At 41.0% G+C, this 25933-nt stretch overlaps 1 protein-coding gene across 3 annotated transcripts in view; it reads right to left on the bottom strand.

The window, feature by feature from the left end:
• Nucleotides 1-25933, bottom strand: part of PAPPA2 (pappalysin 2) — a 258494-nt gene that overhangs the window by 213615 nt on the left and 18946 nt on the right. For all 3 annotated transcript variants that reach the window (XM_019801273.2, XM_019801274.2, XM_019801275.2), the window contains exon 2: nucleotides 11457-12528. In XM_019801273.2, coding sequence (XP_019656832.2) covers nucleotides 11457-12528 — 1072 coding nt within the window. The remainder of the gene's footprint in view (nucleotides 1-11456; nucleotides 12529-25933) is intronic.

The raw sequence follows: 25933 nt of genomic DNA, 5'->3' as shown, positions 1-25933 counted from the left end.
ATATATATAATAGGAAATACAGAAGATAACAGAGAAATTATTAAAAAATTTATTTGAAGAAATATGACTAATAATTTCCCATAATTGATGACATGAGTGCTTAGATTCAGAAATGACAAGAAATCTCAAATGCAATAATACAGAAAAATCTACATCAAATAAATCACAGTGAAACATATCATAGCACAGAACACTGAAGGCAAAGATCTCAAAAACATCCCAAGAGAAAAGGCAGAATAAATACAAATGAATGGCAATGGATAGCTAACTTTTCAACAGCAGTAATGGAAACCAGAAGACTCTGATATAATATCTTGATAAGAGAAAACAAATAGCCAATCTAAAATTACATACTTAGCAAAGTTATCTTTCAAGAAGTTTGGTAGAATAAAGATATTTTCACAGAAATGAAAATTAAGAAAACATATGACTATCAAACATTGAATAAAGGAAATCCCAAAAACTGTCTGTCAGGGATGGGCCAACTGGTCTCAGAATGAAGATTTAAAATTCAAGAAAGATGGTAGCTATTAAAACATATGTATTAAAATATATTTATCTATCTATTGTTCAGTTGATCAATGGATCAATCAATATCTCTATACGCAACACATTGCTCCCATTCGCTTACTGTTCAAATCCCTTAGCCCATCTAAGGCCTTCCCAATATAACTTTTCCAATTGTCTCTCTTTCTTACTCTTCCCTAGAAAATTTATCCTCCTTTCAAGATGTTCTTTTTTTTTTTTAAGATTGATTTATTTATTATTTGAGAGAGAGAGAGTCGAGTGGAGCAGGTGCAGAGGAAGAGGGAGAGAGAATCTCAAGCAGACTCCCAGCTGAGCACAGAGCCTGACACGGGGCTCAATGTCACGATCCTGAGATCAAGACCTGAGCCCAAATCAAGAGTCAGATGCTTACCTGACTGAACCACTGAGGCACCCCTCAAGATGTTCTTTTTACAGTGGCCAAAATATGTTTGCATATGACTATCTGTACGTCGGTTTGTATGTTTGTCTTTACCTTACAAACTCTTTCTCCTGCACTTCACTAGTCATGGTTTAAGGGATCCACCTCTTATACTATCGTTTTTCCTAAGAATAAGCCCACAGTGGTTTCTGTTTCCTTTCCTTCATCTTTTCAAGTGTGCATTCTCTAAGACGATCATTACACAATTAAAATAACCAAATATTTATTGTACCCTTACTATGAGCTATGTACTTTGCTAAGCATGTAAGACTTCTCCCTGACACACAATATAGAATGGTGGTTAATAACACTGGCTCTAAAGAGTTTAATCCCTGTTTAATCTGCCCCTACAGGATGATGGTGAGCTAACCATCTCAAGTTCAGTTTTCTTTATATAAAAAGGAGATAATAAAAATATCTAGTTCTTGAGGCTATTGTGAACACCGAATAAGAAAATTCATACAAAGTGCCTTGTTCATTTGTAAGATAAATAGATGATAGATAGATAGATAGATAGATAGATAGATAGATAGATAGATAATCATAGTCAAATATACATATGTTACTATAAACTAGGTACTTTACCAGGATTATCCTGGCATATTTGAGTTTTGAATTCTAAATCATAGAATCCTAGAAATAAAATTGGCATTAAAATTCCATGGGAATTACATTACTAAGAATACCAAAGTCTAAGGTCTAAGGAAAAGGACAGTTATCAGAAATTATGACTGCAGGCATTTCATCTCCAAGAAGTGAAAATGAAAACCCAGCTCACTCTACCCAGATTGTTGGCACCAGCTGGACGAAGACTGCTGCCTCAGAACCCTGAGGAGCCTTCTCCGCTGTCCTGCTCTTTTGCCCACATTTGCAGGAACTCAAGGCTGGCCAGAAACCTATGACTTCTGGCCTCACATGCAAAGATGAATTGCACCAATTCACACTTCCAGAATTTGAACCAAGATGCTGCAAAAGACTGAGACGATTAGCAATGGGATATGAATCTGAAGAGTTAATGAGATAAAGCAGAAGCCGCAGCAAGCTGAGTTTAGTTTTAAACTAATACTATAAGGGTAAGGGAACTCTTATTAATCTAGCAAACTGGTAACAAGATATGAATGGTGCAAAGGCACTAAGATTTAGAGAAGCCTGCAGCCTTTGCCTGAGTGCCTGAACCTGCCCCATCCCTGGCAGCCTCCCAGCTCCACTTCCAGCCCGTATGCCACTGTACAATAAATCTTTTTTTTTTTTAAGTTTACTTGAGTAAGCCTCTGTTCCTTAGAATCACAAAGCCCAACTAAAATGTCTGACAAGAACCTTGGCTAATCTGTGACATCATTTCAAACAGCGTTTATCTGATCGGAAGGCCTGAACAGTGATCTCCTCCTTATTAGAGGGGAATACATTCCAAGACCCCCAGTGGATGCCTGAAACCATGGATAGTACCAAGCCCTAGACATACTATGTTTTGTCCCATACATACGTATCTCCAATAAAGTTTAATCTATAAATTAGACACAGTAAGAGATTAACAACTAATAATTAAATAGAACAATGATAACAGCATATGTACTAAAAGTCACGTGAATGTGGTCGCTCTCAAAATATCTTATTGTACTGTACTTGCCCTTCTTGTGATGATGTGAGATGATAAAATGCCTACATGACGAGATAAAGTGAAGTGAATGACAGGGCATTGTGATGTAACATTTGGTTATTGCTGATCTCCTGACCATATGTCAGAAGGAGGATCATCTGCTTCTAGACCGCACGTGACTGCAGATAACCGAAACCGCAGAAAACAAAGCTGGAAATAGGGGGCAACTGCTGCATCCCTTGTGAAGAGCCTGTTCTTTCCCTCAGTCACTGTCTCCCAGCTAATAAGGGTTCATCTTCCTGCTATTGTAGTCGACTGCTTCTCCCATCATCAAGATTTACTCCATGTTTCATACTCTCAGAGCCATCTGGGAGCTCCGCTACTCAAGTAATGAGATAGTGAATAAAATGGCTTACAGCCTTTTCCCTCCTCAGCTAACATTTTCACACTTTCATGGGTATCTTTAGTTATTTTTACTTACTTCTGAATATGGCAATTCTGCCACAGTAATGAGACCAGTAGGAGGGATTACTCAAGTGTGTATTCTGAATACCCTTCTTTTTTTAATACAGAGTAGCACACTGTGCCATACCCAAACTCTTGCCCAATATGGTCATTTCCCCCATGTCATTGATTTTTCATTTATATACATGCTAATTCATTTTAAAAATACCAACTGAGTACTTTCTATGTTACAAGAACTATGAACAAAGAGCCTAAACTCTTGTGTAAGAGACAGACAACAATGGGTAATGACAATATAGTATAATGAGTATGTACTTGAGCAGGAGTTGGCAAACTTTTTCTGTAAAGGGCCAAATAGTAAGTATTTTAGATTTGTGGGCCACGTAGTCTGTTGTAACCACACAGTTCTGCCCTATGAAAGCAGCCATAAACAAGAGTAAACAAGTAGATGGGCCTGCATTCCAACAAAATGTCACTTACAAATGCAGGTGATAGGCTAATTTGGCCCACAGGCCATAGTTTGCCAACCACCATTCTGAGGTGAGAACATTCTTTTATTCAACAATTATTTATTGAACACTTCTTAGTCTACTCCTTTTGCTAGTCTACGTGCTAGGGTAAAATAGTAGCCCAAACATTTTATAAAAACCCCTTTTCTAATGGAACTTGGAGAAGTGGAGAAGATGGATGTTAATCAAAATTATATATATATAATTTATCATGTATATACTATACATATATATATATATATATATGTTAGTAATAAATTCTAAAAAGAGAAAGAAAACAGGAAAGAAACTATGAAGAGTCAGAGGAGTGTGTGAAATTTTAGATGAGGTCACCAGGGATGGCTTTGTCTAGAAGGTGACTTTGAAAAAAGATTGGAAGGAAATGGGAAAACCAGCCATGTAGAAATCTAGAAGAAGTACATCATAGCAGAGTGAAAAGCCACTCTCATGTGGTAGGAGTCTGTCTGTCAAGTCCAGGGACAATGAGAAGGCCAGTGTGGCTGGAATAGAGTAGACAAGGTCAGCATGGTAGATGAGCCCACAGAAGTAACTGGTGCCAGATCAGAGAGGGTGCTGTAGGTTACAGTAGTACTACTGGCTTAGACTCTGAATGAGCTGGGAAGCTGCTGGAGAATTCTAGGCAGAGGAATGACTTGATCTGAGTTCTACTAATAGGCTTACTCTGGCTGCTGTGTTAGAAACAGATTGGGGATGGGGAGGCATGAGCAGAAGGAGTGAGACCAGTTAGGAGGCTATTATAATAGTATAAGTGAGAGAGGAGGGGGCCAGAACGGTGGTGGCTGGAGGGGGAATGAGAAGTGATACAAAGGGACAGCCAATTATTATTTGAGGACAAAGAAAATGGTCCCAAGGAGGAGGAAGTGGCATCCTAACTGAGACTTGAAGGATAAGTAGGAATCATCCAATTATCAAGCTAGGGGAGTCAGATCCATGTCTGCAGAGGTCCTGGTGAGAAGTGAGAGATGTGCTGGTGTTCAGGCAATTAATGAGTCAGTAGCGTCCTCCAGGGGATGGTACTCCAATGAAACACATCCTCAGAAAAACCCCCGGTGCCCACACTGACGATATGCTCCACCCTCTCCCCAACCTACTTCTCTGGGTTAGAGGGAAGACCCACCAACAAGATTTAACTTTCCTCCAGTTACTAAAGTAACATCCAAACAGGACTCCCAGAGTGAAAGAAAAAGAAAACGTTTCTAAGTGTGCAGCATTCTTTGAGATTCCAAAGCTTAAATTCTAGGAAGGTATCCCTAAGTAAAATCATCTGAGACAGACTGGCATCTGACCAGGGTACCAGGGCCAGCACCCCAACTCCTAGGAATATACCCAAGTATCTTAAACAACTGAATGTAATTGGAGACAAGGGTCTCTCCTAAAAATTTTCTAAGAGGAAATATTTTTAAGCCAGACATACCACATGGCTCTCTCACAAGTCTGTCTATTTGGCTAGGATATAAGCACAAAAAGGAGAAAAACAACCTCTCCCCCACTCACCTGGGGAGAAAAATTCATTGAGCCAGGTGAACAGAAAAATTGTGGACTTCATTTACCCTATAATAGGGTACCTACTGGGACTAGGGAGAAACTGGCCTATAGGAAAACAAACACAAGACATTTCTGTTTGTAGGTAAGCTTTTTAAGTTTACCTGAAGTATTTTATTTCTTTCCTCCTATTCTCTTTGCTGTACAAAATGGGTAGGAGAAGGTGAGACTCATCCCTTGGGAGTTTACACTGCCTGTGCATTTTGAAGGGGAGGGATCGAGAGGTTTCTTTGTTTCATTTTAAAGTTTCTCCCCCAATTCTTTCCTCTCTGCTCTCTTCTACCCTTTATGCTTATTTTCCTTGTGCCTTTTTTTTTTTTTCCTTTTTGGCTCCACAGAATTTTGAATCCCAACTTCAAAAGAAACCTATAATGAAGCCTGGCTGATGTTGAACAGACCCGCCACTGCGGGGGCCCAGCCCAACCATTCCTTTGGCTCAACAGCCACAGAGGGTGGCTGAGCAAAGCACAGCTAATCCTGAGCGTACAAGTCTGTGCAGTGCTGATTTCTCCACCTGTTCCCTTTGATGGCACACGCATCTGCCCTCCTGCGCCTGGATATAAACCCTGTAGTGTACAAGTGCAGACACCACATGGAGCCATGTCCCTGCAGGACACCTCCCAGCCTACCCTCTCGAGGACCCCTCTTGAGGGAAGTGGGCCATGTCCTAGCACTGCCATGTCCAGCAGTCCTTCTGCCCTCAAACTCCCCCGTACCAAAACTCAGGGAATGAGGCAGAGAAGAGACAGTGAGTCACCAACGCACAGAGACCTTAACCTACCACACCATGATAATGATATTATGAAATCTGACAAATAGAATCCAAAATGGAGAGGCAAGCACGCCGTTTCTAGCTCAATTGGACACTAAGCTCAACACTGAAGTGAAAAGGACAGAAAGAACAAGAGATAGAAAGTATGTTCGTAAGTAAAGAGCCCTTCATCTCCGAGACATAATTTTAGAGAGAAAAATAACAGAAACAAGTCACGACCAAAAAAAAGCTGAAGCATGCAAAGGTCAGGGAAGCTGAGTTTCCCTTAAGGCATGGAGATGCCCTTGGCTTGGCTTCCTAGGATACACCAAAGGGAGTGGTCAACATTTGTGGTTTTATTAGGTGGACTCAACCCCCTTCCTCCCCTCAGCTTTTGTAGATGCTCTCCCAGGGTGGCTACTACGTACAAAGAGACATCTGGCCATGTAGCCTTTCCTACCCATAAGCCAAGTTCCTCTATCTTGATAATTCTGTTCAACTGGCTGGGTAATGTATCTATAATTCATATCTCCTTCTGACCAGCCCAAGTCTGATAAATACTCTCCCTTTGATAGGTCCATCTGGGTTACAGATGTTTGATACTGTATTCCTCAGGCTTTCTGCTGTCTCAGAGCCTTTGGGAGAGGAACTTCTTTGGGCTAGATTTCTTGCTGAGGGTGGGGAAAGGGAGAATGTTGAGTGGGATTTAAAAAATGAGGAGGATTGTTCATACGCCAATCATTGTACTCACATGTTAGTAATCTATCTGTAGGTGTGTCCTCCACTTCCCCACCGTCCCCCAGTAACCTGTAAGCTCCCGAGAGGACTGTGTCTCTGGCACACTCCATTTGCTCAAAAAATGTCTGGCATAGCATTTGTTAAAGTTGGACTCTTTCAGAGTCACAGTATAATGGAATTGTGAGCTTGAGCTCTGTGATTTAATTGTAATAACAGAACACTATATATGAATAATTTAGTTCCAAGACAACTACTAGCTTAACCAAGTCACAGACTCATAGAAATCCAGAGATCTATGTCTCCATGAATCCAAAGTCCTTTCAAACAACCCAAGCCATAGTCCAGAAAAGCAGTCTGCATTCCATATTCTGCTTTCAGTGCCTTGGCCTGGATTTAATTTTGATAAAGTAAATCCAGGGAATTCTGACAAAATTACTAAAACCCTCCACCAAGTTGTTAGCACCTGCTCTTTATATATTCTTTATATTTGTCCCTCTGCTTAGCTCACTGTGTCTGGCACATCAAGGACCTCGATAAATAATTGTTTTTCAAAATATGGCTCTTGCCAATAAGAGTTACAAAAAACATTCAATATTTTTAATAATAAAAATTCAGCATAAGGAATACAAGGCAGAGGATAGAGGGGAAAAAGTCTATATATGAAATAAATATAAGGGAGTTGGGAAAGAGAAAAGCTCTCCTCTCCACTATGCAGATTTCTTCTTCCAAAAGAAGAAATTCAGAGTTATTTATCCTTTTTTAGATCATGATAAGTAGAGATCCAAAAGCGTGTTTCCTATTGTGAACAAGAGCTAGATATTTGAGGAAATCCACCAGAATGAAAGACAGATAGGGGACGGGGGGAAGAAAAAAAAAAAGTCGACTACAGATGAGTCAGGTATAGGGCACAGGGGGGAGCAATCAGAATATATCTTATTTTTAGCCTCAGAAAATTCTGCATCCTTAAAATAAAAACAGATTGATATAGAAAGTCAAAAAATTAAGCACGTTTTAAAAATATAATTGCTAAAATTAAAAATTCAATAGAAGAGTTGGAAGATAAACACAAGGAAATCTCTGAAAAAAAGAAAGTACAAAAGAACAAAGAGATAAAACATATGAGAGAAAAAAGAGAATAAGTTCAGAAGATCCATCCTCAGGAGCTTCAAGGAGAAAAAAAGAGGACAGAGAAAACTTAATAAAGAAGTATCAAAGTAATAATTTAAGGCAATCTGCCAAAGGTAAGAGCATGAGTACCCAAATCAAAAGGACCATTCAGTGCTCAACAAAAGAAAAATAAAAGGCCAACCCTAAAAAAATTATCATAAAATCCCTAAAGTAACAAGGCTAAGATTCTAAACAATTTTTAAAAGGAAACAAAATTTCTAAATTTTGTTTAGAATTTAGAATTATCAAAAGAGAAGTTATGAATTTTTTCAAAAAATCTGAGAGAAAATGTTTTCCAACCCAAAATTTAACGTCAAGGCAAACTATCAATTTTGTGTAAAGGCAAAACAAAAATGTTTTGAGAAATGTTTTTCAGAAAAAGTTACCTACAACATTCTTTCTTAGAATGTTACTTAAGGATATCTTTCAGTAAAATAACGTTGTAAATTAAATGTCCAGTAAGGTAAGGTAATAAAAAAAAAAAAGAGATAGTCATGCAGTTTGGGACACAGTGGCTCCAATCCAAAAAGCAGAATTTCTGGGATGACAACAGTGCAGCAGACCTAGATAACTGGTCAAAATTGGAAGAGGAGGGGTGCCTGGGTGGCTCAGTCAGTTAAGCATTGACTCTTGATTTTGACTCAGGTCATGATCTCAGGGTCCTAAACTCAAGCCACACTTCAGGCTCCTGCTAAGGATGGAGCCTGCTTAAGAGTCTCTCCATCTCCCAATGCCTCTGCACCCCCCATACACACACACATGCACTCTCTCTCTCTCTCTCTCTCTCAAAAAAGAAAAAGAAAAAGATTGAAGAGGAGAGAAAAATAGAATGAACTACAAGGAAGAGCTCCAGAGAATGAAAAAAAAAGGCATATTCTATAGATGAACTGATAAGATAAAAATTGAGGCTATCAAAAATTATGGAAGGAAGAGGGAAGGAAGAAATAGAGACTCAAGGGGTAGGTGGGGGATGGGAGGAAGCTACGCCAGGAAGGAAATATAATAATAGAATATTAGTGAGTTCTGCAGGAAAAAAAAATCATAGCCATGATGTTATAAATATATAGAACTGATTTAACTAAAGATAGTCAAATAACTATCCTGGAAAGATGGACGGGAGAAGAAGGAGACAATATAAAAATTAAAGTCTCCTCTTTATCATAAGAGCAAGCCAATTCATAATGTTTAAAATTGATGAATCGAGTAATATAAATACAATATTTGGATATATGGAGGTAATTACCAAAAGAGACAGGTAAAATAATCAAATATGGGAGCAAGGCTAGAGGGTGAAGGATGGGAAAATTTAGGCTGGGGACTATCATTCTTCCTTATGGCTTTTGGCACAGTTTGATATTTATAACCACGAGCATTTATTACTTTGATTTAAATATTTTTAACTATCAGAAAAGCATAAAGAGTTTGTTTTTATTCCACAAAGTGAATTTTGCATGTTGGGTTAGAGAGGTTGAAACACGTCCGGGTCTAGGGCTAGAAAGGGATGAGTTGCCATGGCAACTCTGCATCAGTAAAGGGAATAAGTTATAAACACCTAGTTAAGGGTAGTAGCTGAAGGTATTTAGAGACATAAAGGACTACTCTAAGAAGAATGATGCCTGTGTACCTGGAACGACAGCTCTCTCAGTCTTGGCAGTGGGATGCTGTAATCGGCGAGGAGAAAAATAAGAACAAGCCAAATTTCCTTGTCTCCCCGGAGAGTTGGCAACCACTGTTGTTAGTGAGGGTTAGCTTCTGCTTAAGGTTATCAAAATCTAAAAACCAAATCCAAACAGAATCTTTCTAATGTGAATATTTCTGGGAACGCAATCAATTCCCCTTATTATTATTATAATATAAACAACTGCTTCCCATCTGTCCGGTCTAATAATGACAATAATTAATGTTAGTTTAGAATAATTTTTTTACATTGAAAACTTCAGTCTCCAAGCACTTTTCTAACCCTTATGTCATCTGATTCACAAAACAACCCAAGGATATAAGCAATGCAAAGTATTACTGCAATCACCCTCTTTTTACAGACAAGACATCTGCATTTCAGAAAATGACTTGCACAGTTTATATAGCTAGTTAAGTAGCAAGGACTCTCAAATTCAACTGTGTCCTCATTCCAAATTTTACACTTAGTCTTTGACATCACATGCCTGAACTACAAGCCGACCTATTAACTAGTGTTAACTGACTGCCCACACACAGGGATACCACGAATTACTATACAAACTGTGGCCAACAAACACAAAGGCAGCCATCCAGGTACTGGGTGGAAGCTGAGATCCTGTCTTCCCACCTCCCGCCAACACTACACCCTAGCTCAGATGTGAGCCTTTTTATAATTTGTACAAAGGTACCAGTTATGTCATGAGGAAGCCTTGCCTGAATACACAAATTAACAAGTTTACCACCCACCTCTCTCTTTTCTTACCTCCCTCTAACGCTCCCCAACCCCTGCATTGACCGTAATGGAAATCCTCTTACTGGTTTCTGCCTCACTGTAGAAGACACATCAGATCCATTAATTCACTGAAATAAACATAAGACAAACAACTATATGTCGGGACTATTCTAGGCACTAAGTATGTAGTGGTTAACAAGGACCCTGATCTAATGGAATGACATTTCAGGCAGTAGAAAGACAAACTAATGTACAAGAAAACATTAGAAGGGATGAGTGTTACACAAAGAATCAAAATTAGCTAAGGTGATAGTGATTGAGTAGCTTACTTAAATTAGGGGAAATCAGGAAAGGCCTCTTCAGGAGGTGACATTTCAGTTGACATCGAAAAAACAAGAGAAAACCCACCAAGGGAAGATAGAGGGAAAGAGGTTTCCAAGAAAATGAAACAGCTATTGCAAAGCCTGGGTGCAAGCGTGAGCCTGATCTGCTCATCGGACTAGGACAGAGGAAGGGTGGCTGCACAGTGAGGGTGTGAGTGGTTGGAGGAAGAAGTGGGGAAGGGGGGCAGGGGTCAGCTTGCAGCACACCCTGCGAGCCAGGTGGGGGACATGGATTCTATTCTAAGGACAGTGAGGAGAAAGAAAATAAGAAGGCGAGTAACAGGTTCTGATTGACCTTTTACAAAGGATCTTTTTGGATGCTGTGTGGGGAACAGAATCTAATGGGGCAAAGAGGAAGACTGTGGTCACCTTGAGGAGACATGGGCTTGGTTGTAGAAAGTCTTGTGCTGCTAAAGCTGCTGAACTGCCCAAATTGCACCGGAGATCACGCGCACATGAGGCTTCTTCACAGATTTGCGTTACTTTGCTGGTATCCCATGACTATAGGAAGAACACTCACGTATAATTGGTGCTGATTGGTTTCTGCCAATGTTTACCTTATTTGCTCTGAAGAGCCCCTGGCTTCCTCTGGCAGACTAAGCTGTTTGGCTCTCCTGTGCCTCAAGCACCTGGGGCACACGTCTCCAGGTGCACGTCACACCACGTACACCCCGTCTGCTCCACAGAGAATGAGTTCTGTGAAGGCTGTCCCTTCTCTTCACCAGTCCTGTGTTCCTAATTATCTAAACCTAGGGCTTCACAAAAGCTCTATAATGTCTGGTGGGATGGATGAATGTTTTATTTGGGGGCTGTGTGAACCCTCTGTGTGAACCTTCTTTTCTCTCCAGAAACCAAAAGCATAAAATGATGTGAGAAAGTAGGACACCCCAAGCCCCAGGCGCTTACCTCTTGGGTGAGTCGGGGTCGAAGCAGGTCTTGTGCACATCAGCCACCTCGGGGTCGCAGCAGTCCCCATCGTCAAAGTCGTTCAGCATGTTGTTGCACTCCACGTGGCAGAGCCCGTCCCTGCGGTTCCAGGAGTAGCACCGGCCATGCAGGCGGCAGTCGCCCCCATCATAGCCCGTGAGTGGGTGCTCGCACTCAGGGTCACAGTGGTCATTGCCAATCTTGCTGGGTTCACAGTTCACAAGCACAACCCGGTGGCGCAGGGTGGAGTTGTGGACCTGGTGGACATTCAGCTGCCAACTGATGTTGTAGCGGCTGAAGGCATGGTTCAGTGCCTTGTGCTGCCGGCTGATCTGCTCCTCGCTCACGATGGGGTTCAGGCCCTCGTCATCACGGATGTTCACCACTTGATAGCGGATAACCTTCTCTCCCTGGAGGGGCTGGTGCCCATTATAGTGGGAGATCAGCTCTACATTGTCACAAACCGTCCGCCCACAGAGTGGGGGCTGCAAAGGTGACAGAATCTCAGGCTCAGGCTCAAAGCCCTGCAGAACCTCACGCCGTGGGTACTCCCCATCCCTAAAGGGGGCCCACTGTTCTTCCAAGGGCTCAAAACTGGCTGTCAGGATCAGGGTGGTCAGTTCCTCCACTCCAGTTGGATGCTGAGGACTGTGTTGGAGGTGGCTTTGTGGGAGGGCAGTCGACCAGAAGACCAGTGTACCCAGGTGTCCACGAAAATAGTGGCCCTCCTCAGAGCTATCCCCCCCCAGAAGCAAAGAGCGACAAGACGCCATGAAGGGGCTGTTCAGGGGACCAGACTGCTCTGGACTACTAGCCACCTGAGTGCCATCCACATACAGGGCCATACGCTGTCCATCATAAGTGGCTGCCACGTGTGTCCATGTGCCTGGTTGGTAGCCACTGTGGCCAGTCACAATGGTGGCTTTCTTCACCCGGTCGGTGCGAAGGGAGAAGAAGAAGCGAGCGTCTCGCCTTCCCATGTCCTTCCCTGAGCGGATCCCTAGGGCCCAGCCCTTGTCACTGACAGTGTGGGAGCAGTTATCAAATACACCTGGGAAAGAAGGAAGAATCGAGGGGAGAAATACCAGATATAAAGGGGATGGAGAAAAGGAGAAGAAAACCCATATAAATAGCAAGAATGTAGGTTTTTAGTGGGAAAAAATAAGTGATACAGATTCCCCACCTGAGATGCTTATCCAGTACCCCATATCAAGCCATTCTGGCAACATCTATCCCCAAAAGGAATCTGATTTGAGATTCCATCCAATTTAACTCATTCTGGTATTTTTCAACAATCAAAATGGAAGCTAAAAAGGGGATGTCTAATGCAAGTGATAACCATCCCCTAGAGTTTGTCACAAAAGTTCCTCATGCTGGGTCCATGTCTTCCCTCCCTTCCTCAGAAGCCATGGGGGCAATCACAGTTTTTAGAAAAGACAATAATATCCTATTCCCTCAAAAGATCCATTTTCCCTCATTTGAGTATTGAAATGATGATTCTCATGGGGGAAAACAAGGAGTTGGTGAATAGGAAGTTCCTCAGAGAAGACTGTAACAGGTATCATTCTCAGCCCACTATTCCCTCTAGTGCAAGGACGCCCATCCACAGTGAATAGCTGTTCCCCAGAGTGAGCAAAATGGTACCAACCCATCGTCCTAGATGAAAAAATAGTCAAGTCAGTTATAAGAATAGTTGTTCTATAACCCATGATGCCCACCATAGTACAGAGGCCAAACTCTCCCGGAGAAACGAAGCTGAAGCTCCTTACCACACTACCTCACCATCTTACTCAGCGGGCACAGGACTATTCCCAACGGAACAAACAAAGGGGGACTACTTGTAGATAACTAGATCATTAATATGCTGCCGACAGGAAAACAGGAGTCAGATATAACACAACCACAGATAAAACAGGAATCCCAAAGGCGATTTGGATGCCTTGAATGTTCCCAGAAACCCATCTGTACTTAGGAACCCACCATCCCCTCCAGCACCTCTTCTAATAGTACACAGGTAGAGTCTCAGGAGAAGATTCCGCTTGTAAGTCACACAGAGGCACTACATCCACGCGGGAAATGCTTAATCAGCACTTCTTTAATGACGGAGAAGTCTGCTAGCCTCTGAATCACATATCTGAGGCTAACACCAAAAGTCTTTCTCCCCCAGCCTGTTATATAATTGTATTTATGGCCCTGAGTTCCTATAAAATCCACCCAAACAAGTAGTTCTCTATGGAGAGTCGGAATTTAAAATCCAGGAGGCCTCCTGTTGTGATTGCAGTCAAGTGTTCTAAAAGTCGCTACTTTTTCATAAATGACAGAATATTTTTTCTTCTGTCTCTAGCATAAATCAGTAACTTGTGATTAAAAAAATAATAAAACAGGGGCACCTGGGTGGCTCAGTCAGCTAAGTGGCTGCCTTTGGCTTAGGTCACGATCCCAGTGTCCTGGGATCCAGCCCCATTTCGGGATCTCCCCTCGGTGGGGAGTCTGCTTTTCCCTCTCCCTCTGCCTGCCACTCCCCCTGCTTGTGTTCTCTCTCTGTGTCAAATAAACAAATAAAATCTTAAAAAAAAAAAACCTCACATTTTTTAACAAAAGCAACTCTAAGAATCAGACGTTGAGGTACTGGTGAGGACTAGGTGTAATGCAATGGTGATGTTCCAATTTTGTTTGTTTAGGTCGGGGGGAGGGTGTTTTTACACAGAGGTCTATCTGGTAAAGGAGCATAAGAACTCCTGCTTTAACAAATTCCTGTATGGGGTAGATTTTCAAAAGGGGAGACAAATCTAGTGAGGTGAATTGTAGTTCCCTGGCTCTGAGTTTCAATTTGATTAACTTATTTTGGTAAGTACATTTAGCCTTAATTATATCCATCTGCTTACTTATGAACAAATTTATTACAATATTTAATATCAGGACTATGAAATTACTAAGCTCTCGTCTAGTAAATATCTGCTAGTTTTTAAGAGGAAGAGTTGGGGAGACTATTTTATATTTGTTGCATATAAATAGATGTATCTAGAGATCCTTCTTGACTAACGATGGGGTTACTTCCTGATTAACCTAACCTAAGTTGAAAATGCATTGAATATACCTACCCTACTGAACATCGCAGCTTAGCTTAGCCTACCTTATACATCTCAGAACACCTACAGTAGCCTACAGTTGAGCAAAATCACCTATGAGAGAGACTGTTTTATTATAAAGTGTTGATTATCTCATGTAACTTATTGAATACTGTACTAAAGGTGAAACACAGAATGGTTATATGGGCACAGTACAGCTGGAAGGGTATCAGTCGTCTACCTTTGGTCATGTGGCTCACTGCCCCTGCATCACTGCCGCCCAGCATCATGAGAGAGTATTGGACCACATACTGATCCAATATTGGACTATATAAGAAAACATCCAAATTCAGAATTTGAAGTACAATTTCTACTGAATGTGTATCACTTTCTTACCATCATAAAGTAAAAAAAAATCATAAGTTGAACCAATATAAGTCAGGGCCTATGTATACATGAGTTGAATTACAAATTATTAGGCTTCTTATATAAATTACCAGATAACTAACTTGTTATCTACCTGGCATCTAGTTGTAATTTTGAACATTTTACTTAATGTTATTAGAACTTCTGTTTAGTATCAATAGAATAATTGTCTCTTCTTATTTACCTCATAGGAAGCTATAAAATTATTGATAGTATGTCTAAAATGATATTTCTAACATCTTGAGATAATACATAGAAGATGTAATTTTATCATACTAGTCTAGTTTGGATTAATCTAAGTTTTAGTAATTATATTAGAAAGAATTTATTAGACAGAAGAACTAAAATAGTCTAGTTGAGAGCTGTAGCAAGTATGATAGAAGTATTACTTTTTAAATGATTACCAAAGTAATTATTCTTTGCTCTCTAATTTAGTAAGATGTCCAAGCAGCATATGAGAAACCTCACTAAGTGTTTAGATAGCTGCATTTTATTTGCTGCATTACCATTGTTCATCTCTAGGAAGAGAATAGTTTTTGAAGCACTGCTCTGCACTCACTCCATGCCAATATATATATATATCTCAAAGAATTCTCTAACCCAATTATTGTGGACTGAATATTTGTGTCCCCCTAAACTTCATTCGTTGAAACTTTAATTCCTGTTGTGATGATATTTGGAGATGGAGCCTGTAGGAGGCAACTGGGTCATAAGGATGGAGCCCCACGATGGGATTAGTGTCCTTTTAAGAAAATGAAGAGAGCTAATCCTTCTTGCTTTCCGCCATGTGATGATACAAGAAGAGGGTCATCTGCAAACCAGGAAGAGGATTCTCACCGGCTAGCATCTTAGACTTCCCAGCCTCCAGAACTATGATTTTAAAAACTGCTTTTGTTTAAGCCCCCTAGTTATGGTATATTTGTTATAGCAGCCCAAACTAAGACACCAATGTTATCACCTAGCTGTGGATCAGAATGACAAGAGAAACTTTCACAAACATAGGTTCTCGTGACCGTGTTGAGAGCCGCTGATCTACCAAATTTACAAAAGAAATCACTCTTCTCACTACTGACCAGTGGATGGAAATGCAGAAGACAGAATTTGAGAGTCATTGTATTTTCCAATCAGTGAAGAAGAATTAGAAAGACTGTTATCAATGGTAAGTTAAATTAGACATGAAAGTGGAAAGTTCATCTGAAATTGCTTCATACCGTTTGTTTAAAAATCACATCGGATCAGACATTTTAGTACAACCTATGTAACTCTTGTACATACTTGTTCATTAATTCAGCACACTAATGGGATGAGATGTAGTTAAATGAAATAAGGGCCTGTTATGAATAGTGCACAGATATGATGCTATTAGGGAATGTGGCTAATTGTCTAGGAACTGATAATTAATTGGGGCTTTTATTATCTGTAATAAAACTCATATTTAAGACCACTGCAATGAAAATAAATATCCTCTGCTCCCACCGAAAGATCTATTATTCCAAAGAGGAAACTGTGGCTTTGAAGCATGGTGTGGCTTACATCTCCCTGATAATCACTGCCATCAGTCCCAAACTCTTTCTGAAATCTTGAGCGCAACCTTGTGAGGACTTTCAAATTTTCCAAAGACAAAGTAAGTAAATATTTCTGTCCTTCTGCATCTTCTATAGTCTGTACTAGTAATCATCCCTTCCTCCAATCTGGAGGATGTGGATAGAAAATTGATTCTCTTCTCTCTTGAGACTGAGTAAACCAATACAGTGAGGCTAACATTGCACCCTCTGCTCAAACACAGATGTAACGCCAACACTGACCCTACCACCTGCTGCTCCACACTTCAGCCCTAGCTCATGGGAAGAGGATCATGCTTGGTCACTTGAAGGACTGTCACCCTACCAAACCACAAAGGGTTCACATTTTATCTCACTGTCTTGCTCCTTGTGGGAAATGAAATTTCACTTGGAATTAGTCATTTCAGTTCATCAAACATTTAGTGAACATCTCATTCATGCCAAGCATAGAAACTCGTTTCAGCTTTGGAAGACAAAGCCATCTTTGCATTTGAGGAGTTATACTCTCATGGGTGAGTGGAAACATTAAGCGATAATTTCAGTATATCAAAACTTAAGATCAAGGAAAACATAGGTGAGTGAAAACAGAGCCTAATCTCAACCCATATAATTTGGAGAGAATCTCCTAAGGGGAAAAGACCCAAACCAACCCTGGAAGAGTGAGTAAGAGTTGGCCAGGCAAAAGAATTATGGATCACTCTACACAGTGGGGACAGCAAGATGGCAGGGACCACGGGTGGAAACAGGTCAAAGTAGGTCTTGCATAACACAGTAAGGGGCTTGGACTGAATAAGTTAAGGAATAGCTGGAGGTTTTTCTACTGTTGCCAAATGCCTCTGATATCCCGAGAGCACACAGAGGAACTGCAGCATGAAACATCCCATGACTGGCCTTGCCCTGCACACTTGGTCCAACTGCAATTAAGGAACTTTCCAAAGCTTACAGATGAACAACTGTGGCACAAGAAATACAGGAACACTACAAGAGTTCCGTGTAGTTAGTCCACCCACGTACTTGTTCAGTAGATACTTATGAAGCAGAACTAGCTGCCAGTCTTAGTATTTGTGCCGGGGATTTCTAGTGATCAGATGGTTATTTGACATCATGGGGAGTTCAGTAAGTACAGAAAATAAGCCTTAAATAAGTAACTACAATGATATATGCTGACAGCAAGAAGTATAAATAGCTATGTGAACAGCCAAAGAACCTCTTTAGCAAAACATGGAGATAATATGGCAGAAATTCTCCCTAAAGTTATTAAGCGCCAGCTTTCTAGCACTGACCCATCTTGTTAATAATTTGACACTATCCAAATCTGCCCATGAAACTAGGGCCGCCTTGATCACCAGTCAAACTGTATGAAAAGGTTAGGGAGACCCAAAGCCAAGGAACTCCAAGATGTAAGTTCAAACATTCCCAGATCAAAGGTCCTGACAGTTCACCCAGAACAGATGTCTATGCTGGGGAAACCACACAGTATGGGGGTTCCAAGCATGAGTCAGTGGAAGTTTCAGTCCCTAGACTGCTACTTAACATGGTATGTGACCTCAGAAAAATTATATCACCTTGCTGAGCCGCAGTTTACTTATTTTCAAATTGTACCTATAAAATAAAACTTGTCCCTCACTGGTCTTCTCTTCAACATCCTTCAACCACAAGCTGAGATGGGAAGAGATGTGTACAGTTGGTTCTGGTGAGCCTGTCTGAGCCAGCTCCACCATGATAAAGACTGAAAAAAAAAAAAAACAAATGCAAGCTTCCAAGTATCTTCTTCTCCTTCTGACTATTAAAGTGGCACTTGTGCTTTGCTGCTGAGCTGATTTTTTAGAATTTAAAAGGAGTAAATGTCACTTTAGACTCACTATAAAGCTATAAAAATCAAGACAGTGTGGTATTGGTGAAAGTGTAAACAAACAGAGCAAAGAAACAGGACAGAGAGTCCAGAAATAGATCCACATAAATAGATTCAGCTGATCTTTGACAAGGAGCAAAAGCAATACAATAGAGCAAAGATAGTCTCCTCAACAGACAGTGCCGGGTCAATGACATCCACACGCAAAACAATAAAGCTAGGCACACACCTTACACTATTCACCAAAATTAACTCGAAATGGATTATAGACCTAATTGCAAGGTGTAAAGCTACAAAAATCCTAGATGATAACACTGGAAAAGATCTAGATGAGCTTGGGTTCGGTGATGACATTTTTAGCTATAACACTAAGACATGATCCATGTAAGATGTAATTTATAAGCTGGACTTGATTAAAAATAAAAACTATTGCTTTGCTAAAGGCAGTGTCAAGACAACTAGAAGACAAGCCACAGATAGGGAGAAAATACTTGCAAAAGACACATCTGATAAAAGACTGTCATCCAGAATACACAAAGAACTCTTTTTTTTTTTTTAAAGATTTTATTTATTTATTCGACAGAGATAGAGACAGCTAGCGAGAGAGGGAACACAAGCAGCAGAAATACACAAAGAACTCTTGAAGCTGAAGAGTAAGAAAAGAAACAACCAATTTAAAAATAAGCCAAAGACCATAAGAGATAACCCACCGAAGATGTATGAATGGTAAATAGGCATACGAAAAGGCACTCCACATCATATGTCATCAGGGAAATGCAGCTTAAAACAACGAGATACCACTACAAGTATATTAGAATGGCCAAAATCCAGAACACCAACACCAAATGCTAGTGAAGATATGGAACAACAGGAACTCTCACACATCGCTAGTGAGAATGCAAAATGGTACAGTTTGGTGGTTTCTTGGAAAATTAAACGTACTCTTACCATATGATCAAACAATCACACTCCTGGATATTTACCCAAAGGAGATGAAAACTCTGCTTACACAAGAACCTGCATACAAATGTTTATAGCAGCTTTATTCATAATTGCCAAATTTTGAAAGCAACCAAGATGTCCTTGATTAGGTGACTAGATAAATTAACTGTGGTACATCTAGACAATGGGATATTATTCAGCATAAAAAGAAATGAACTGCCTAGCCACAAAAAAACATGGAGGAAACATAAATATATATTACAAAGTCAAAGAAGCCAATCTAAAAGGATTACTACAGTATGGTTCCAATTATGGCACTCTGGAAAAGCAAAACTATGAAGGAAATAAAAAGATCAGTGATTGCCAGGAGTGAGAGGGGAGAGATGAATGGGCAGAGCACAAAGGATATCTGGGGCAGTGAAAATAATCTGTGTGATATTATAATGATGAATATATGTCATTTTACTTTGGTCCAAACCCATAGAATGTACACCACCAAGAGTAACCCTTTAGAAACTATGGACTTTGGTAATTATCATTTGTCAGTGTAGGTTCATTCTTGATAAAATAAAATGTACGATTCCCGTGAATGATACTGATCATAGCAAAGGCTATGCATGTGCAGGGGCAGGAGATATATGGGAAATCTTGTACCTTTCTCTACACTTTTATTGTATACCTAAAACTTTTCTTAAAAAATAAGGGTAAATGTTGCCTTCACTGTGGATTTTGAGCCTTAAAATGGCTACCGATTTTAAGTACCCAGTAACCAACTGTTCTGGTTAAATACAATTTGCCCATCCTAGACCTGCTGTTCAGCCCCTTCAACCATAAAATGGAATCATAGAGCAACCTGCACAGCTCATCTACATATTCTCAGGAGGGACACCAGAACTGCTTTCTTAACTCCATCAAGCAGGAGCAAGGTAGACTTCGATTTAAAAGAAAAATCTCCAAATCCCCATTTAAGAGACTTCTCTTCTCAGTCTAGCAGAGTAGAGGCAGACAAAACCAAGGCAGCCTAAGCCAACACACTATACGTGGTGAAACCCTTAGCTTGTGCAACATTGAGATTTTACCACTTTGGATGTATATGTGATAAAAGCAAATGTGTTGTAACTGTTGTGTATTCATCAAAGTCACATTCTTGGGAGGAACGGAGACCAAATTATCAATATGATTTATGAAATCACTCAACACCAAACTGAACTATGATAGCCCATGGGTTGGAAAAATGAGATGGAATGATGTAACTTGAAAAATGGTGGTGGTACTGAAGCCAAACAGTTGGACCATGTCATTTTAAGATTTTAAGAATCACTCTTCCAGTTATTGCTTGGAATGGGCTTCCATTATGCATCAATGTTGACTAAATTTAAAATTGTTCAAACACCTTACTTTGTATTTAATCTAAGTTTTGAGAAAAAGGAAAGTAAATTGAGGGAGTATACCCTATTCATTGTATTCTTGTTTCTAACTCCAAAACTCATATTTACAGACCCTGGGTACCTTAACAGAGCCATATAATCATGTGGGTCTTCAGGAAAAATCATTTGCTTCCAGTTCTTTATTATTAATTGCATTGGAAATTAATAGAGTCAATTACTGTCAAGGAGAAAAGCCTTCTTCAAACCGGGATACAGTCTCCCTGAGTGATTATGAGAGATTCTAATAGTAGTAAACATCATAGCTAAAGAGTTACAGACAACCGTTTAATAGGTACATTTTTAAATGTGGCCTCTGTGGAGAAATAATCCTGCTTCTTTCCACTTCTCGGGTTCTTTTTTTGCACTCAGGAGATGTGTTGCTCATCAAAGGAGGAAATAAAGGGACCTAAACTACCTTTTATTAAATGTCCACTATACTCCAGACACTGGACATGTGCCACCCCTATTAAACCCTACCACAAATGTATGTGTTGATTTTATTATCCTCATTTACAGACCAAAAACTAAGGGTCATAGAAGTTTTGCAAGTCATCCATAGTCTTACATCTAATAAGGGCCAGACACAGGGATCAAAACCAGGGCTGTTGGACCAAAAGCCCATGCTTTTTCCACTGCACCAAAATATTTCAAACACTGGGGCACCTAAGGTTATCGTCCCAGCGTCCTGGGACTGAGCCCCACATCGGGCTCCCTGCTCTTCAGGGAGTCTGCTTCTCCCTCTCCTCTGTGTGCTCCCTCTCTCTCTCAAATAAATAAATAAATCTTTAAAAAAATAAAATATTTTGAATACTAGAATAAAGTGTTTCGTTATTGTTTTGAAGCAAGAAGAACAATACAGGTTGGTGAATGTGGCATTAACAAATATGCAGACCACTCCTTGAAGGTGACTGGGATCTGACTCTTCAAAACCTGTGGAGGCTAACAGCCATCCCCCAGCAACAGTTTGGAGGGCAGAATGGACTGGCTGGCTGGTTAGTCCATGTTGCCCAACTGATAGGCTCGCTTGTTAAGCATTTGGTAAAATTTCCGGGTGGTCCTGCAGGGTTTTCTGTGACACATACTACTCAGGAATCAATTCTAGAGGACCCTAAGTACAGGGAGAGCTTCTCATCCCAAAGCTAGGACAGCAGCTGGAGGCTGGAGAACGTGGAAGGGAAACCATATCAAGAACACTCAGCTGAAGATTCCCTCCCAAGCCAGTGGCTTCCACCTCCATTTTCTCTTCTTGGTTTCCCCACTAGGTGGGTAACTGGTGGAGGGGACCCTGTATCAAAAGAAAACGTAATAAAATAGAGGAGTGGGTGGTCTAGGTTGGAGCTGCCCCTACCTCTCAAGCAATCCAAAATGCTCTGACCACTCTCTGGTGGAAAAAGATACACCAAAAATCTTCCTTCTCCCCTGCTGGGACCTTCTGTCCATTGGTTTTGACAGAGGGAGTCCCTGACCACAAGACCAGATGGAGGGAGTTATGCTTCAACAGTGCTCCTGGCATCATTATTATGAGGCAAGTATCATCCACCCCAGGAATAATAAAAGTCAATATAGGGATACTTGGGTGGCTCAGTTGGTCAAGCATCTGCCTTAGGCTCAGGTCATGATCCCAGGGGTCCTGGGATCAAGTCCTGCATCAGGTTCCTTGCTCAGCGGGGAGGCTGCATCTCCCTCTGTCTGTCTCTCTCTCTCTCTCACTCTGACAAATAAATAAAACCTTCAATAAATAAATAAATAAATGTCAGTATAAAGTGAGAAAAATAAGAATCTTCTGAGAACTGTCAGGAATCAACCTGTCCTTGGCATTCTTATTTTATGGTAACAACAAAAGAGGAAAAGGAGCATCTCATACCCTTTTCCTCAAAACAGACAAGTAGCTGTGTTTCAGGAACATTGTGTGAACTTATTTCAGAGTGTTGAAAGAAATGGAAAAGTAAAAAAAAAAAAAAAGAAAGAAAGAAAAGAAAAGAAAAAGATCTCCATCCCTTTCTGAGAGGCTATGAAGGGCCAATGCTGAGAAGGGTGCCCAGAGATTCATTCTCTTATACCTACCCAATTACACCCTGCTCTCCAGTGAATACGCCACTCTTCCAACATCAACATTCCAGCCCCATCAAGAATGTCATCTAGCTCCCTTTATCTGAAATGCCTCTCATTTGTGGGCGCGTCCTTCAGAAATCAGTGGCAGGTCCATCTTGTCTGGGAAGCCTTCCTTGACTGTGCTTGTCAGAGCACCCCTTGCGGAGCCACATGGTACTGCTGCTACTCTCCTTATTCCGTCAAGCAATATGAGAGCGCTGTGAGGACAAAAGCCTATCTCAGACACCTGTGCATTTCCCACAGGGTCAAGAAAGGAACGGGTTTTAGTTCCTGCACTGTACCAACTCTGTTTCAGAAGTCAAACTGAGTCTTGAGTCTTGACTCCAAGGAGAAACACTCCCCACCACTCCACAGGGGAGGGGATAGATGGTGATGCCCAAAAGCCTTGCAATTGCATCTGACCTAAAGGGATAATGTAAGGGGACCAAGCATTCTGTGCACTGTGTCAACATGAGTGCTTATACCTTCCCATGACGCTAGACCTGCTTTCCCCCAGCCCTCACATAAAAAGCTGCTTCCTCCTGGGTCCTACACAGCTGGATTACAGCACATGTGGTAAAACCTATTGAGAGCTTTTCTTGGGCAAAGCGCCATTGTGGAGAGAGACCCTGTCCATGGCAGAGCCCCAGAGAAGAGACCGTTTAACTACAATACAAGCCAAGGTGGTAGAAGATAAATACGAGGTCCAGACAGAAATACTGCCCTTGGAGCTGAGATGGCCATAGAACCTCACTTCCAGGAAAGCCCCATGGTAGAGTCCTTTCTGAACTTCTGGGAGAATCTAAGTTGAGAGTGACAGTCCTGCTTCTCCAAGAAGGCCCATCAGCTTCCAGGAAGGTGAGGTTCTATTCAACAAAACAGAGGAGTCATGCACAGTGTCATCAGCTCTGGTAACTAAAAAAACATGCTGTATGGTGCAAGCTTGTTTTTATGAGAAAAATGAGCAAAAAACAGAGCCAGGTTAGGTCATGACCATAAATCAACCTGATAAAAGGCAAGGTCTTTTCTCAGGATGTTATGCCTGTGCCCCCCCCCCACACACACATCTATCTACCGCCTTCTGCAGAACTACTTACCCAACACCCTGCCCCCCAGAGAGGCCACGAGGGGAAAAAAGGACCAAGAAGGAGGAGGAGATAGGCCATCCATCAAAGACCACACAAACTGGCAGACAGTGGGGCCATGTCAGCAGGAAGAGGAGAAAGTGAAAAGAGAAGCCCAGGGAGGTATTTTTCAGCTGCTCCAGATAACGTTCCTTCCAGACAGGATTAGGCTCAGCTTTTTATCTAGGAGACCAAGCTTTTATAAATTAGAGCATAGAATGGGAAAGTTCTCCTGGGAATGTTTCACTCATATCTTCCCAGCAAATTTTTCAAGCTCTCCACCTAGTCCATTCTTCCCTTCAGTCATCCTCTCGCTGTGCGCAAAGATGACAGAAACCATGAGAGGGGGCTTCCCCAGCCCACCACAAGCTACTCAGGCAGGGGTGAGGGACAATGTGGCAGCTCAGCAGGGAGAGGAAAGAGCAGGGAAACAAAGAATGAGGTGGTCGGAGACAGGAATCCAAAGGCATATACAACCTCAGAAGCTGTGGCCCACACACGACAACCACAGAAAGCAGTTAGCAAGGTTCCTGGTGCAAACTGTCAATAAATACTAGCTACTTTTAGAGTTATTTTTGCTAGTGATAGAGGGGTGGGAGATGCGGGAGCTAAATCCAAACACCACCAGCTTTCACCTTTCATCAGTAGTGCCTGCCTAGAGTTCAGGCTGGAAGTGCCCACAGACCTCCTAAAAGGCTAACTTTAGTCCAGAGCTGCTCAGATTCTACTGTGGGTATGAACGCCTCAGGGCCCTAAATAAATGCAGATTCTGATTCAGTACGATTCAGGTGGCACCTGAAATTCTGCGTCTCCAACAAGCTTCCAGGTGAAGCCAATGCTGCTGGCCTTCAGACCATACTCTGAGGAGTGGGCCTCTAAATGAGAGCAGATCCAGATCTGGGTCTTTGAGAATGGGCCTCTGTCGGCAGTGGGTGAGGGACAGAGCTCCACTAGTGACTTAAATACATAAATCTCCTCTCCCTCCCACCATCATTCCACCACTTCCTGCACACATACACATGTGCACGTGTGCGCGCACACACGCTCACACACAGACACAAGCAGGCACCACACACAAGTCTGCCTCGTGACCATGCGTGTCACTTCCCTCTGCTCACATAGCACCTGCACAATAATAGGTGACAACAAGAAGAGACAGAGGCGTGGGGGGTATAAAGACATGAGCTGAAAACTCAAAAACAGAAGTAATGAGAACTTTCAATGTTCAGCCTCAAAGACAGGCAAATTAAGACAAAAAAGAAATTCTTGTCTCTCAGGTTGGTAAAGATGAACAATGATAGTCTCCAGAATTGGTGACATGGTGGAAAAGCAAGCACATTCATGCACTGCAAGGTTGAGAGAAAATTGGTAAACCATTCTGAAGAACAATCTGGCAACAATTTGCCACAAATATTCATATCCTCCAACCTTGTCATTTCATTTCTGGGAATCATAATAAGGAAATAATTAAGAGGTACGTTATTATACCTCCCCAATGGCATTATTTATAATAGAAAACAGTTCAACCCACCCAAACAATATACTACTACTCTGCCTTTAAAAATAATATTTTGGGGATGGTGGGGAATTGGATGGAGGTTATCAAAATGTACAAACTTGCAGTTGTTAGTTAAATAAGTACTGGAAAAATCATGCACAACATGACGACTGTAGTTTACGCTACTGTATGGCATATGTGAAAGTTGCTAAGAGTCGATCTTAAAAGTTCTCATCACAAGGGAAAAAAAATTCTTTTTTCCCTTTTCCTTTTTTGTATATCTATATGAGATGATGGAAGTCAACTAAACTTATTACGGTAATCACTTTATAAATATATGTAAGTCAAGTCATTATGCCATATACCTTAAACTTACACAGTGCTGTATGTTGATTATATCTCAATAAAACTGAAAGATAAGTAAATGAGTAAATAAATTTTAAAAAAAATTTTTTTAATTAAAAAG

This window comes from Ailuropoda melanoleuca, chromosome 8 (assembly GCF_002007445.2).
Source record: "Ailuropoda melanoleuca isolate Jingjing chromosome 8, ASM200744v2, whole genome shotgun sequence".
Classification (NCBI taxonomy): domain Eukaryota; kingdom Metazoa; phylum Chordata; class Mammalia; order Carnivora; family Ursidae; genus Ailuropoda; species Ailuropoda melanoleuca.
This window is presented reverse-complemented; position numbering and strand designations above follow the sequence as displayed.